This window comes from Amblyraja radiata, chromosome 18, assembly GCF_010909765.2.
Source record: "Amblyraja radiata isolate CabotCenter1 chromosome 18, sAmbRad1.1.pri, whole genome shotgun sequence".
Taxonomy (NCBI): Eukaryota; Metazoa; Chordata; class Chondrichthyes; order Rajiformes; family Rajidae; genus Amblyraja; species Amblyraja radiata.
In genome coordinates, this window is record NC_045973.1 from 1,982,791 (window position 1) to 1,997,836 (window position 15,046).

Sequence of the window (15,046 nt, forward strand, 5' to 3'; positions counted from 1 at the left end):
CTATGGAGCAAAGGAGATAGGCAACGTTTCGGGTCGAGACCCTTCTTCACACTGATGTGAGGGTGGGGGGGGGGAAAGATAGGAAGAGGCGGAGACAGTGGGCTGAGGGAGAGCTGAGAAGGGGAGGAGAAAGTAGGGACTACCTGAAATTACAGAAGTCAATGTTCATACCGCTAGGGTCCAGACTGCCCAAGCGAAATGCCCAAGATGCTGTTCCTCCAATTTCCGGTGGTGCTCACTCTGGCCATGGAGGAGGACTAGGACAGAAAGGTCGGATTTGGAATGGGAGGGGGAGTTGAAGTGCTGAGGAGGACTAGGAGTCCAGGGGGGAAGTGATATCAGGATTGTAAATACAAATAAGGAAATGGTCGACATTTGCATGATTACTACCACAGATTACGTAAACTGGGCGTGTGTTCTCTTGAGTTCAGTAGAATAGGAAGTGACCTCATTGAAGTGTGCAAGATTCTTACAAGACATGACAAGGTCATTGTAGATTTGATGCTTCTCCCTGGTTGAGGTGTCCAGAACCATGGAGAGAGTGGATGAGGAGAGGATGTTTCCACTAGTGGGAGAGTCTAGGACCTGAGGTCATAGCCTCAGAATTAAAGGACGTTCCTTTAAGAAGGAGACAAAGAGGAATTTGTTTAGTTAGAGTGTGGTGAATCTGTGGAATTCTTTGCAACAGAAAGCTGTGGAGGTCAAGTCAATTGATATATTTAAGGCAGATATAGATAGATTCTTAATTAGTACGGGTGTCAGGGGTTATGGGGAGATGGCAGGAGAATGGGGTTGAGAGGGAGAGATAGATCAGCCATGATTGAATGGCAGAGTAGACTTGACGGGCCGAATGGCCTACTTCTGCTCCTATCACTGATGAATCATGGGTACCTGGCTGCTCAGGACTGAGGAGACATTTCAACATCGGGAGGAAAGAACTGTCTCCGCCTCTTCCTTTCATCTTCCCGCCCCCCCCCCCCCCATCAGTCTGAAGAAGGGTCTTGACCCGAAATGTCAACTATTCCTTCGCTCCATAGATGCTGCCTCACCTGCTGAGTTTCTCCAGTATTTTTGTCTACCTGTGAGAATTCATGGAAACTAACTGAATTGGTTCAGAAACTAACAGAGTTATGCCCCTGTCCCACTTAGGAAACCTGAACGGAAACCTCTGGAGACTTTGCGCCCCACCCAAGGTTTCCGTGCGGTTCCCGGAGGTTGCAGGTGGTTGCCGGAGGTTGCAGGTAGTGGAAGCAGGTTGGGAGACTGACAAAAACCTCCGGGAACCTCCGGGAACCGCACGGAGACCTTGGGTGGGGCACAAAGTCTCCAGAGGTTTCCGTTCAGGTTTCCTAAGTGGGACAGGAGCATTATTACAAAGATGGTGATGAAGATAAAGAGATTGGTTGGAAATGAAGTGTGGTGTCACTCAAGGGGCGGCGCTGGGGCTGCAAATAATCACCACGTTATTTTGGTTATTCTTAAGGGGTTGGACAGGCTAGATGCAGGAAGATTGCTCCCGATGTTGGGGAAGTCCAGGACAAGGGGTCACAGCTTAAGGATAAGGGGGAAATCCTTTAAAACCGAGATGAGAAGAACTTTTTTCACACAGAGAGTGGTGAATCTCTGGAACTCCCTGCCACAGAGGGTAGTCGAGGCCAGTTCATTGGCTATATTTAAGAGGGAGTTAGATGTGGCCCTTGTGGCTAAAGGGATCAGAGGGTATGGAGAGAAGGCAGGTACGGGATACTGAGTTGGATGATCAGCCATGATCATATTGAATGGCGGTGCAGGCTCAAAGGGCCGAATGGCCTACTCCTGCACCTAATTTCTATGTTTCTATGTAAACAGTGACAATTTGGGACAAAGAGCCAGAAATGAAATTTTACAATTGACACAGGGAAAATACTTTCCATAAGAATCATTATAAGGGCGTTGAATTAAGAGTATGGGCAAAATAGTGACAAATATATTTCAATAAAAGAAGATTTACGTCAAACCATTTTCAATTTAACAAGGATACAAGCGAGTGAGTTTTAAATGCTTCTACAATCAGCGGATGTCCAAAGGAAACCCAGGTTCAGGCGAAAGATCATTAAAACGTTCTTGTCAAATACAGGAAACAATAAAACAGGCTCAAACGTCGTGTGTTTGAGTCCAAGGAAGTGAAGTACAAACGGATTGAAGTTGGCTGAAGTGATGTTCAGATTTGGATTATAACAGATGTACTGACTATATCTGGGCTTTAGTAAAGGCACTGTAGATTGGTATTCAATTGACTGCAGTACAATGTAACTGAATGTCACTTGCTCGCTAAAGGTCATGCTTCAAGGGGAAATTACAACAACTAGGACTGCATTCCTTGGAATTCGGAAAGTTAAAGAGTGATTTGATTGACGTCTTTAAGATAATAAGTGGCTATGATTGGGTAGACAGGGAAATTATCAGTGTAATAGCCCTGTCCCACGGAACGAGTTCATTCCAAGAGCTCTCCCGAGTTTAAAAAAAATCAAACTTGTGGTAAGCACGGAGAATGAACGTAGCGGGTACGTCGGAGCTCGGGGACGTCTCTTAGCGGCTCGTAACGTTAACGGCAGGTACTCGGGAAGACTCGTTAACGGCAGGTAAGCACGGGAAGACTCGTGAAGATTTTTCAACTCGTTGAAAAATGTCCACGAGAGCCCCGAGTACCGACGAGCGGCCATTACCGTAAATCTCCGGATTCGAATCAGGGCAAACACGGGAGAACTCTTGGAATGAACTCGTACCGTGGGACAGGGCTTTTATTTGCAGAGGGTTGGACTAGAGCACATTGTGTAAAGTTTGTGTCAATGTTTTGGGAGTTTAAATATATTGGTTCTCCGGTTCTCTGGATGCTTTCAAGCGAGAGTTTCATAGAGCTCTTAGGGATAGCGGAGTCAAGGGATATGGAGAGAAGGCAGGAACGGGGTACTGATTGTGGATGATCAGCCATGATCACATTGAATGGTGGTAGACAAAAATGCTGTAGAAACTCAGCGGGTGAGGCAGCATCTATGGAGCGAAGGAATAGGTGATGTTTAGGGTCAAGACCCTTCTTCAGACTGATGTGGGGGGGGGGGGGGGGGAAGAAGAAAGGAAGAGGCAGAGACAGTGGGCTGTGGGAGAGCTGGAAAGGGGAGGGAGAAAGCAAGGACTACCTGAAATTGGAGGTCAATGTTCTTTCTTAAACATTTTGTCTACTCCACTACGATATCTCCTCAAGGTATGCCTACTTTGAGGAAGTTCTCCTCCTCTCTCTGAAGCCAGAGATGCTGCCTCACCCATTCCAGCATCTGCAGTTCTTTCTTAAACATTGAATGGCGGTGCTGGCTCGAAGGGCCGAATGGCCTACACCTGCACCTATTGTCTATTGTCTATAATAATAAGTTGGAACCTCTCTTCCGCAAGGAGCAACTGATGCGGTTACATTTGTTGGTGTTAATTAGAGACTCAGATTTTTGTTATTTAAGGTTTGTGACCAAAATGGAGAGTTGGATCGTCCATGGAGTCTGGTCACACACTGATCCCGGTTGCCCTGAACCCAGCACAGACTCCAGCCACTAAATAGTTCACATCTATTCCTCAGCCCTTAGATTATTTCCTATCTTCTCTTAAGAACAAAAATCAACATCGTTGACACTTACCAGACTTCAAGAATTGCAAATCAAAAGGGATCTCGCAGTTGATGAGGTACAATGTGGTCATTTGTTGTAATAAATAAGCCAGAACTGCAGGAATATCATGTCATGGGCGATGAGTTTTGGAGGGCAAATTACGGACAGATGCAAGGAGGGTTTTAAAGACCAGGAAACTGGGTTCATCTGGGAACCAAATGGAAGCCTGTCAAGTTGGTATTCCCTCAGGATGAGATCACATAGACATGAAAGCCCTTCAAATGAGCTTGACTGGTGAACTTATGCAACCTATATATATTACTCTATGAATTAAATCAACCAAAATATTATCAAAGCCTTTGTACTAGTGAACCAGGACGCATTCTGCTGACCACTATAAAGAATGCCTTGATGTTCCTTGATTAAACCATGTTCAGGGCCATCCGCTGAAATGTGACCTCATCTCTAAATAATACGTGAACTGCCAAGGTAACATTATTAAGTGTGGAATTGAACAATGACTATTAGTCATCATTATGTAGACAGAAGAGGATAATGTATTGCTAAATCTTAGTTTTTGTCTAGTCTAGTTTAGAGATATAATGTGGAAACAGGCCCTTCAGCCCACCGAGTCCGCACTGACCAGCGATCCCCGCACACTAGCCCTATCCTACACACACTGAGGACAATTTACGCTTATACCATGTATACAAACGCAAGCCAATTAACCTACAAACCTATACGTCTTTGGAGTGTGTGGGAGGAAACCGGAGATCTCGGAGAAAACCCACGTGGTCACGGGGAGAACGTACAAACTCCGTACAGACAGCTTCCGTAGCCAGGATCGAACCTGGGTCCCTGCGCTGTAAGCAGCTGTAAGGCAGCAACTCTACCGCTGTGCCAGCGTGCCGCCCCATCTTCAGCTACAGGTGACGGGTAACCAAGAGAACTCACGCAAGAGTAAAAGGCACGGACACGCTCCCAATATCACTGCAAACAGCAGAACGCTGACAGCAAGTGTGTCTGAAGGATCACAGGTTTACCAACTAATGAAGCAGCAGCTTTCATACCCCATCTCGTCAACAAATAAAACCATTTGATGTATCCAGACAATGAAATTACTCATTCTTACAATTACTAATCCTTTGAGAAACAAATTTCATATTAATGTTTGTTTACAGTTCCATCATTAGGCATACGTAGTCATTAGTTTCTGGTTTGCAAGAATTAGGACCAATTTGTCAGAAATGCTTATCCACATTCAGCTTAATTGAAATATATCCATGGCCCGCATTTATCTTACTCTAAACCACTGAGTAAGTAATGAATCTTCACCTGTGAACATGAGCACAATGCAATGCATCACCTACACACATGATGCCAACACACACTGTCAGACTGAAGAAGGGTCTCGACCTGAAACGTCACCTATTCCTTCGCCCCATAGATGCTGCCTCACCCGCTGAGTTTCTCCAGCATTTTTGTCTACCTACAATATTCCAATGTCTGTAATGAGGTGGTCGGGAAGGAAATAGGCAACGTTTCGGGCCGAAACCCGAAAGGGTTTCGGCCCGAAACGTTGCCTATTTCCTTCGCTCCATAGATGCTGCTGCACCCGCTGAGTTTCTCCAGCATTTTTGTCTACCTTCGATTTTCCAGCATCTGCAGTTCCTTCTTGAACACACACTGTCAGACATTCACTTCTGCACATGTTACCACCATCGCCACTCAGATGGAAGGCAAGCATAGATAGAAAGCACTTGTAATGAACCTGTCTCTCTGACTGAATGGGGCAGCAATTGTGATAAAGGTTCAACGGTGGGTATGATCTGTGTTGAGGCTACAAGTATTCACCATCTTTATACACAAAGATTTTGCGATGCAGAGGGACAAGCCTAACTGTCACTGTATAGAAACACAGAAACATAGACAATAGGTGCAGGAGTAGAGGCCATTCGGCCCTTCGAGCCTGCACCGCCATTCAATATGATCATGGCTGATCATCCAACTCAGTATCCTGTACCTGCCTTCTCTCCATACCCCCTGATCCCTTTAGCCACAAGGGCCACATCTAACTCCCTCTTAAATATAGCCAATGAACTGTGGCCTCAACTACCTTCTGTGGTAGAGAATTCCACAGATTCACCACTCTCTGTGTAAAAAATGTTTTTCTCATCTCGGTCCTAAAAGATTTCCCTCTTATCCTTAAACTGTGGCCCCTTGTTCTGGACTTCCCCAACATCGGGAATAATCTTCCTGCATCTAGCCTGTCCAACCCCTTAAGAATTTTGTAAGTTTCTATAAGATCCCCCCTCAATCTTCTGTATGTCATGTTGTCACTTGCGGGCGGAGCACCAAGGCAAATTCCTTGTATGTGAATACTTGGCCAATAAACGTATTCATTCAGATAAGAATTATAAAGGGGCATTGAATTGACAGCACGGATAAACTGGTAGCAAACAGACTTTGCCTTCATTGGTCGGGGCGTTGAGTTTAAGAGTCAGGGAGCCATGATTCAGCTGTGTAATGGTTTAGTTTGACCGCATCTTGAGTATTTTATGCAGTTCTCGTTGCCAGGTTACAGGGAGGATGTGGAGGCTTTGGAATGGGTACAGAAGCGGCGGCCTGGTTTCGGGGGTACTTGGTTATAAAGCAAGTTTGGACAGACCTGGAGTCATCGACGGCTGAGGGCAGACCTGACAGAAGTAGATAATATTATAAGAAGCAGAGATAGAGTAGATTGTCAGATTCTTTTTCCCCAGGGTGACAATGTCAGAGACTAAAGGTCATAGTTCTGAGGAGAGAGGGGAATGGTTTAGAGGAGATGTGTGGAGCAAGTATTTCTTTACACACAGAGGGTGGTGGGTGCCTGGAACATACGATAGTGGCGTTTAGACAGTCACATGGAGTGTTTAGTTTAGCTTAGTTGGAATGGAGGGATATGGATCGCTGGCAGGCAGAGGAGATTAGTTTTACATGGCATCATGTTCGGCACGGACATTGTGGGTCGAAGGGTATGTTCCTGTGCTGTACTGTGTTCTATGCGCTACACTCTACAGTTGGCTCCGACTTTTAACAGGGCGAAACGGAAGTTGTGGAAAGGTTGGTGGAATGGTGGATATTCACCTGATCAGGAGAGGGCCGGTGGTTGGGGTGCTGCGATCTTGCCGGCGTGCGGTGGTGGTGGTGGTGGTGATGATGGTGATGGTCATCATCATAGTTATCTGCCATCAATTTCATCCGGTTTTGTGTCTGAGGAGAGAGAGATAGGCAACTGGTTAAGCAGCCCAGCCTTGCCAAAGGGCCGCTACAGGATACAAGCCAAAATGCCTTTGTAACCAGTCCAAAGCAGAGCCAATTGTTAATAAGAAATAAAGAAAGAAAGAAGCATGCTTAAGCTCGGCGTAAATTTGTGCGTTCATTCTGCAGAGGCACCACGAGAGGTAAATTACAGACAATATTTCTGTTGCACCATTGGAGCAGTGCAATGGATAATCAGCTCATCGTGCAAGGAACTGTACAACTGTAGACAAGCACTATCTTGGTCAGAATGGGGAGAGCTTTCATTTTAATCTCATTCAAAAGCAAATCCTTGAATTTTGATCGTCTCGCTTTGGCAAGCAGAGGTTAACCTGGTTAATGAAAATCAATCCTAGAAGAAGTTTGCAGGAAAATAATACCACACCGTTTGTTCATTCAGGGAACTATATTATACAACAGCAGCTTCTACCATCAGCCTGGGTTGTGTATCCAGGGCGTCAATCATTTGTATGCTTTCTTCCAACTGGAAACAGGGGACAACATTAGCGCTGGGTTCAACACTAACTACCATCAGATACAACGTACACTGACTCTTAAACTCTTCATTTTTCCTAAGCTTAAGGTCAACCGGAAAAAACTGATTTATCAATATAATTTCACATGGGGACGGTGCTCCGGTGGCTGAGGTGGCGTTCTGGCGGCAGCGACCTGAATCCGGGGCTCGGCCGCGGGCCAGTGGACGACATCGTCGGGAGCTCGCAGGTCACAGGCTGGTGCCTGTTTTGCGGAGCTCCCGCGGCAACAGCTGCGTCCGCTGGACTGGAGGGCGGCAGCTTCGACCACCCCCGGGCCGCGGAGCTTGAACCGCGGGACTGACTTACCATCGCCCGGTGGGGTATCGCCTCGGCGCAGAGGGAGAAGAGGAGGGAAAAGACAGTAACCCTAAGACTTTTGCCTCCATCACAGTGAGGAGGTGCTTGGTGAACTCACTGTGGTGGATGTTAATTTGTGTTTATTGTGTGTTGTTTATTATTACATGTATGACTGCAGGCAACGACATTCCGTTCAGACCGAAAGGTCTGAATGACAAATAAAGGATCTAATTCTAATTCTAATTCTTATTCCCATAAGTGTATTTTTTATTCAGCAGATTATTTCAGTGTTAACTCACTCACTTTCAAATATTTCAATTAAAAAAAATGAAATACTGAGAAATACTTAGTGGAGAAACCAGGTATAGGTTGACACTTGAGTCTATGGCCTTTCATCAGGCCAACCCTGAAATGTAAACTCAACCCTCCCATCTCCACGGATGGTCCCTGACCAGTTTTATGTTTTTCTTTCAGATCCCCAGCTATGATTGCGCTCATTACAATGTGGCTCAGTCCAACAGTGAGTTGTGAGTGAGGTCTCGTGTCAAATGTACATTGTGGCTGACAGACCCAGGCATCAATGGTGTTGAAAGCACAACAGAGAGAGCAATTGAGTCTGCAGTTGGAGGTGATTACTCGAGAGGGAATTGAGGGTCAGGGTTAACAACAGTCCTTCTCCCCTCTCCCCTCTCCCGTCATAGAGAATGAAAGGCATGGAGTTTGGGGAAAAGTGGGAATTGTCAAATGGAGAGGGAACTGAAGGAATAATGTTGAAAGGGATGAGAAACCGAGCAAGCTTGCCTCCCAAACCCACACGAGGATTTCCTGTGCTTGAATTGAGATGGAACAGGCAGAGCAAATGGTCGTGACTTGAAACCAGAGTCGGCTCCTCACATTTGACAAAAGTTGACTTTGTAAGAACGGTTCCTGGGATGAAGGATTGTGAATTGGAAGAACAAACGTGAGGATCTGAGGAACAATTCCTCAGAGTAGTGAAACTGTGGAGGAGATTTGATAGAGACGTGAGAAACCTTCGCAGCTTTAGTGAATGTGAAAGAAAGACGAGCAGCTCTCATTAGTGGCGAGGACCCTCAGTAATTGGCACGGTGGCGCAGCGGTAGAGTTGCTGCCTCACAGCGCCAGAGACCCGGGTTCCATCCTGACTACGGGTGCTGTCTGTACGGAGTTTGTACGTTCTCCCCGTGACCCGCATGGGTTTTCTCCGGGTGCTCCGGTTTCCTCCCACATCCCAAAGACGTGCAGGTTTGTAGGTTAATTGGCTTGGTGTAAATTGTCCTTAAGGGCCTGTTCCACTTGCTGATTTTTTTTCGGCGACTGTCGGCATCATTGACTGACTGAAATGTTCAAAATCTTTCGGCGATGCTGATATGGCAGGCAGTCTCCAAAAAAAATTGCCAAGTGGGACAGGCCACTTTGGTGTGTGTGTGTTGGAACTAGTGTACGGGTGATCGCTGGTCGGCATGGTCTAGGTGGGCTGAAGGGCCTGGTTCCACACTATCTCTAAACTAAACTAAACTAAACGGCTGCAACCAGATCAATGCAAGCTGACCCTCCGCAGAGTCACGGGGACAGGTTTTATTAATTCACATAATAATGAAATAGCAGTGCAATGTCACAAACACTAGGTACAAAACAGACGCAGAATATAGTGCTGAGTGTAGTTGTGTAATAGACAATAGACAATAGGTGCAGGAGTAGGCCATTCGGTCATTCGAGCAACCATCGCCATTCAATGTGATCATGGCTGATCATCCACAATCAGTACCCCGTTCCTGCCTTCTCCCCATATCCCCTGACTCCTCTATCTTTAAGAGCTCTATCTAGCGCTCTCTTGAAAGTATCCAGAGAACCTGCCTCCACCCCCCTCTGAGGCAGAGAATTCCACAGACTCACAACTCTCTGTGTGAAAAAGTGTTTCCTCATCTCCGTTCTAAATGGCGTACCCCTTATTCTTAAACTGTGGCCCCTGGTTCTGGACTCCCCCAACATCGGGAACACGTTTCCTGTCTCTAGCGTGTGCAAGCCCTTAACAATCTTATTTGTTTCAATGAGATCGCCTCTCATCCTTCTAAGCTCCAGAGTGTACAAGCCCAGCTGCTCCATTCTCTCAGCATATGACAGTCTTAACATAGAGGTTTTGACGTCAGATCTAGGCTCACTATCAGGGCTCTGACTAGATCGATCGGATTACTTCGTTTTTCATCGGGTTTCCAGGGATGTTTTCACAGGAACACTTGAGATGGTTTTCCAGATTCCATTGATTTTATTTTCACCAAGTCTTGCTCTGCACAGGAGGCATGGAAACGTATATAATTATAAAAGGACTGGACAAGCTAGGTCCAGGAAAAATGTTCCCAATGTTGGGGGAGTCCAGAACCAGGGGCCACAGTCTTAGAATAAAGGGGAGGCCATTTAAAACTGAGATGAGAAAAAAAAATGTCACCCATAGAGTTGTGAATTTGTGGAATTCTCTGTCACGGAAGGCAGTGGTGGCCAATTCACTGGATGCATTTAAGAGAGAGTCAGATAGAGCTCTACGGGCTAGTGGAATCAAGGGATATGGGGCAAAGGCAGGCACGGGGTACTGATTGTGGACGATCAGCCATGATCACAATGAATGGTGGTGCTGGCTGGAAGGGCCGAATGGCCTACTCCTGCACCTATTTTCTATGTTTCTATGCAGTAGACAATGCTGGAGGTTTTTTTAATCAGCCAGCAAAAATGCCGGAGAGAAAGGCAAAGCCAGATTTTAGTGCCCAGCCAGATCTAGACAACAGCATTCCCATCAGTTGCCAGATTCCTCAACTACGGCAGAGCCCTAAATAAATAAATCTCACTTGCCTGTGAAAGATTGAGAAAAGTTGCTGCTAATCTTATCGGTCGGTGTAGCTGCAGTACTGCTGAGCATTTGGAGGGAAAGTCTTACATTCTAATATAAATAGAAATGAATTCAGAGAGTAAAGGTTTGATCTGTGGAGGAGCAGCTATGTTTCAAACTGTACTTCATGATAATGGAATTCAGGCTTGCCTCTGGATAGTGTGCAGGGAGACAGCAGCGGAGACTGGGATATCAAAAACAGGACTGCCTGCTAATGACAGAGTGGATTGTTGATGTTGAGGGAGCTTCATGGAGCAGCAGCAGCCCTGCCACCACCTCTTTGAACGGGGAGAGAGTTGCGGAAGGCATGTAACGCACTGACTGCCAGGTGGAGATTCTCGATAAACTTTTGATCTCTTGGAAAGCTATGTCAAGGGAGAAAAAAAACCTGGAAATGAAACCAGCCACATATTCCCCCAACATAAACTACAGAGTGGGAAGCTTGTTCTGGTTAGGATTCACCTAAAAGATGAACCAACCCTTTGCCTTCAAATGCTGGCAGATTTATGCCTTTGCTGAATTCTCTGTTTTATTTCTGACTAGCCTCGTTATGCTGTAGGCTTGGGGTATGATATTATACCACACTCTACATAAAAACTGACATCAACACTGGGAACCAATGTGTTTTTATGAAGAGTGTGGTATAAAATTATATCCCAAATATGAAGCCAGAGAGAAGCAAAGCAGAACAAACGCTCCACAAATATGTCAATCTGTTGGAATTCATCTCACGTGTCCCAAATTCCAATCAGTTGGACCAATCAGACATTATCACCGGGATCCAAAGTGTGAATACATAAAAAGCAGAAACTTTTCAAGAATAAAGTGATGTTTAAATGACTAATGGGCCTGTCCCACTTACGTGACTTTTTCGGCGACTGCCGGCACCCGTCATAGGTCGTTACAGGTCGGTGAAAATGTTCAACATGTTGAACATCCAGCGGCGACCAGAACAAGGTACGACTCTTTGGGCGACTACTCACGACCGTACAGGCTTCACCCCCGCGACATGTCGCCTGTACGGTCGCGAGTCGTCTCCTCAGTCGCCCAAAGAGTCGTACCTTGTTCTGGTCGCCGCTGGATTTTCAACATGTTGAACATTTTCGGCGACCTGCAACGACCTATGACGGGTGCCGGCAGTCGCCGAAAAAGTCGCGTAATTGGGACAGGCCCTTAAGTCACTAAGATACTTCACAGTAATCGAGAGTTAACCTAGCTGAAAGATACCACATGGAGTCAAGGAGTTACAGATCGTGGAAACAGGCCCTTCGGCCCAACTTGCCCACACTGACCAACATGTCCCAACACCTCTAGTCCCACCTGCCTATGTTTAGGTATGTTGCAAAGCCTACCTGAAGCGTCGCTGAATATCTGCCGCTGAGGTTGTGCGCGATTTTGGCGCCGTTTAGAGGGGGCGGGTTTAAAACGCGATTTTCTCTAAGCTGTTCCAATCGAAAATGTTCAGCCTAGTTAATTATTAACGAAAAATCGCTGGAAGACCCCGTCGCAAAAGCTATTATTAGGTTTAAAGGCCTTGAATAATAGTTATAGTAGTTTAAAAATCAAACTTTAAACCCGCGACCGTCAGCAACCGCAGGGTCTCATAAAGAAAATAGCAGAAGTTAGGTTGTATATTTTTACATTCAAAAGGGCTTCTAAAGATCCTTTTATACAAAATTTAATATTGCGAGTAGCTCAATTTGGGCCCATTATATCGCGCAGTATTTTTCTCGGCATTTGAGGCACAAATCTACCGCAATGTGAACGTTCTAAACCAGCGCGTTCCACAGAGACCCACTGGAAAGCTGATTTAAATGGGCATTTATTTACAGCAATTGAACACTGAATTCCTTCCATTTGGCCTATAAATTAATGTAAATGAGATTTAAAAATCATGTTTTATTGTGAATTATTTGTGAATATTATTTGGACATTTAGGCTATTTAAAAATGTTAATCATTTATTAAGAAATGGATAGATGTTTAGATCTAGTAATTGAAGTCTGAAATTAGCTACAATTAGGTAACTAACTAATTATATGCTTTAATTTCAGGTCATCCAAGTAAGATTATTTTATATTTGTTTCAGAATGCTTCAATCTATGATAACTGAAAATTTCATTCAGTTCTCTTAATTTTTAAGAAAGTTATGGGCTTTTGACTGTTCACGATCACAACTTTTTTGTTATGTCCATAGAAAGTCAATAGGGAACAAGATGCTAATTTCCGAGTATGAAAATGGCCATAACTTTTTAAATACTTGAGATATGAAAGTGAATTAGGTGTCAAATTAAACTTATTTTTATGCTTTATCTGATGGGATAAATTACAGACTTGATTTTTAAAATCTCAAAATTTTGTAACATTGCTACTATGTTTGGCCCATATCCCTCTAAACCTGTCCTATCCATGTACCTGTCCAAATGTCTCTTCAATGTTATGATAGACCTGTCTCGTCCTGTGCGCCCAGGTTCAGGAACAGCTACTTCCCCACAGCCATCAGGCGATTAAACACAACCTCAAATAAGCTCTGAACTACATGGACAATTATTGTTATTATATCACTATTATCATTTGTATTTTATGTGTGCGTATACACACACACTGAACTTTTTATTTCTCGTTTATTATATTGTTTACAGTGTACTATGTTTACATATTGTGTTGTGCTGCTGCAAGTAACAATGTCATTGTTCTATCTGGGACATACGATAGTCGCAGATAAAACACTCGTGACTCTAATACTTCTCCCGGCAGCTCGTCCCACACAGCCACCACCCTCTGAGTGAAAAAGTTACCCCTCAGGTTCCACTTAAATCTTTCACCCTTCACCTTAAAACATAAGTGGAGAGCTTCTAAGCCAACTCAGTGGTGATGTTGGTGACCCAGCCAACTTAGTTCCTTGGAAATGGAGCTCAGTTACAAACCAAGAACATTCCAGTGAATGATGGCAACACATGCAACAAACTGCATATGAAGATTATTTTCATGTTTAATATACGTTTCAGTATACAAATTGTAAAAAGTTTGAAACAAACTTTTCAATTTATTAAGAAGGAACTGCAGATGTTGGAAAAATCTGTGGTAGACAAAAATGCTGGAGAAACTCAACGGGTGAGGCAACGTCTATGGAGTGAAGAAATAGGTGATGTTTCAGGTAGAGACCCTTCCTCAGACCCTTCTTTTAGTCTGAAGAAGGGTCTCGACCCGAAACGTCACCTATTCCCTCGCTCCATAGATGCTGCCTCACCCGCTGAATTTCTCCAGCATTTTTGTCTACCTACAAGCAGAATAAATGCTGGTTTCTCAGCAAAGTTTGAAACAAGCTGCTCAACTATTGAGTAACAGCTTAGATATTGGATACCCTAAATATTTCTACCCTGGTCAGTGGTACCTGCAACAACAAACTGTTCAAAATAAAAGGCCATGGGGTGTATTGGATCATTATTTTGGCTCACATATCTTTCAGCTTCTTTGAAGCTTTGAAGGAGGCCAGCATCATCTGAATAACCTGCATGAAGGATAGTTTTAGAACTGCAGAGAAATTTAATATATACCCTTACAAAGCAATAGTAATGCTGTGTTTTCCCCAGAAGAGACTGGGGTTTCAAGTTGGACCCTTGGCTGCTTGTACTAACTACATATGTGTACTCACCTAGAATGGAGAAATGATAAGAAATGGAGCATAATATATTGCCAACAGACTCAAAGAGTGCTGGAGTAACTCGGTGGGTCAGGCAGCATCTCTGGTGAAAAAGGATAGATGATATTTCGGGTCAGGACCCTTCTGCAGACTCCTGAGGCTGGAGAAAGGTTCCAAACCAAAACATCACCCATCCTTTTTCTCCAGAGATGTTGCCTGACCCACCGAGTTACTCGGGCACTTTGTGGCTATCCACGCTACAAACCAGCATCAGCGGTTCCTTTCTATACAAAACATACCGGCATTCTGCATGATCACAGGAAGACATGTATACAGGTGACATTTCTGTTGGGACCCTTCTTCTGACTTCTGAAGAAGAGTCCTGACCTGAAGCATCACCTATCCATGTTCTCCACAGATGCTGCCTAACCCGCTGAGTTACTCCAGCACTCTGTGAAACGTCACCTATCCATGTTCTCCACAGATGCTGCCTGACCCGCTGAGTTACTCCAGCACTGTGTTCTAACCAATGCCACAGGATGGGAACTGTTCCAATGCAAAGTGTGACGAGGTTGCTGAGTGAACCAGCAACAATGCCACACTGACACACTTGCTAGCAATGGCTGTCCATTGCTAACATCAGAGCATACATTTCTGCGCCCTAATATCTTTTTTACCTTCAATGCATATTTCCTCCACATATGTTCATGAGGGATGGGCACAATGGAATACAATTAGGC

General features: G+C 44.8%; 1 protein-coding gene across 8 annotated transcripts in view; it reads right to left on the reverse strand.

Annotated features, from left to right (window-relative positions):
* Positions 1 to 15,046, reverse strand: part of erc2 (ELKS/RAB6-interacting/CAST family member 2) — a 569,575-nt gene that overhangs the window by 142,669 nt on the left and 411,860 nt on the right. For all 8 annotated transcript variants that reach the window (XM_033036569.1, XM_033036567.1, XM_033036568.1 and 5 more), the window contains one exon: positions 6,759 to 6,884. In XM_033036569.1, coding sequence (XP_032892460.1) covers positions 6,759 to 6,884 — 126 coding nt within the window. The remainder of the gene's footprint in view (positions 1 to 6,758; positions 6,885 to 15,046) is intronic.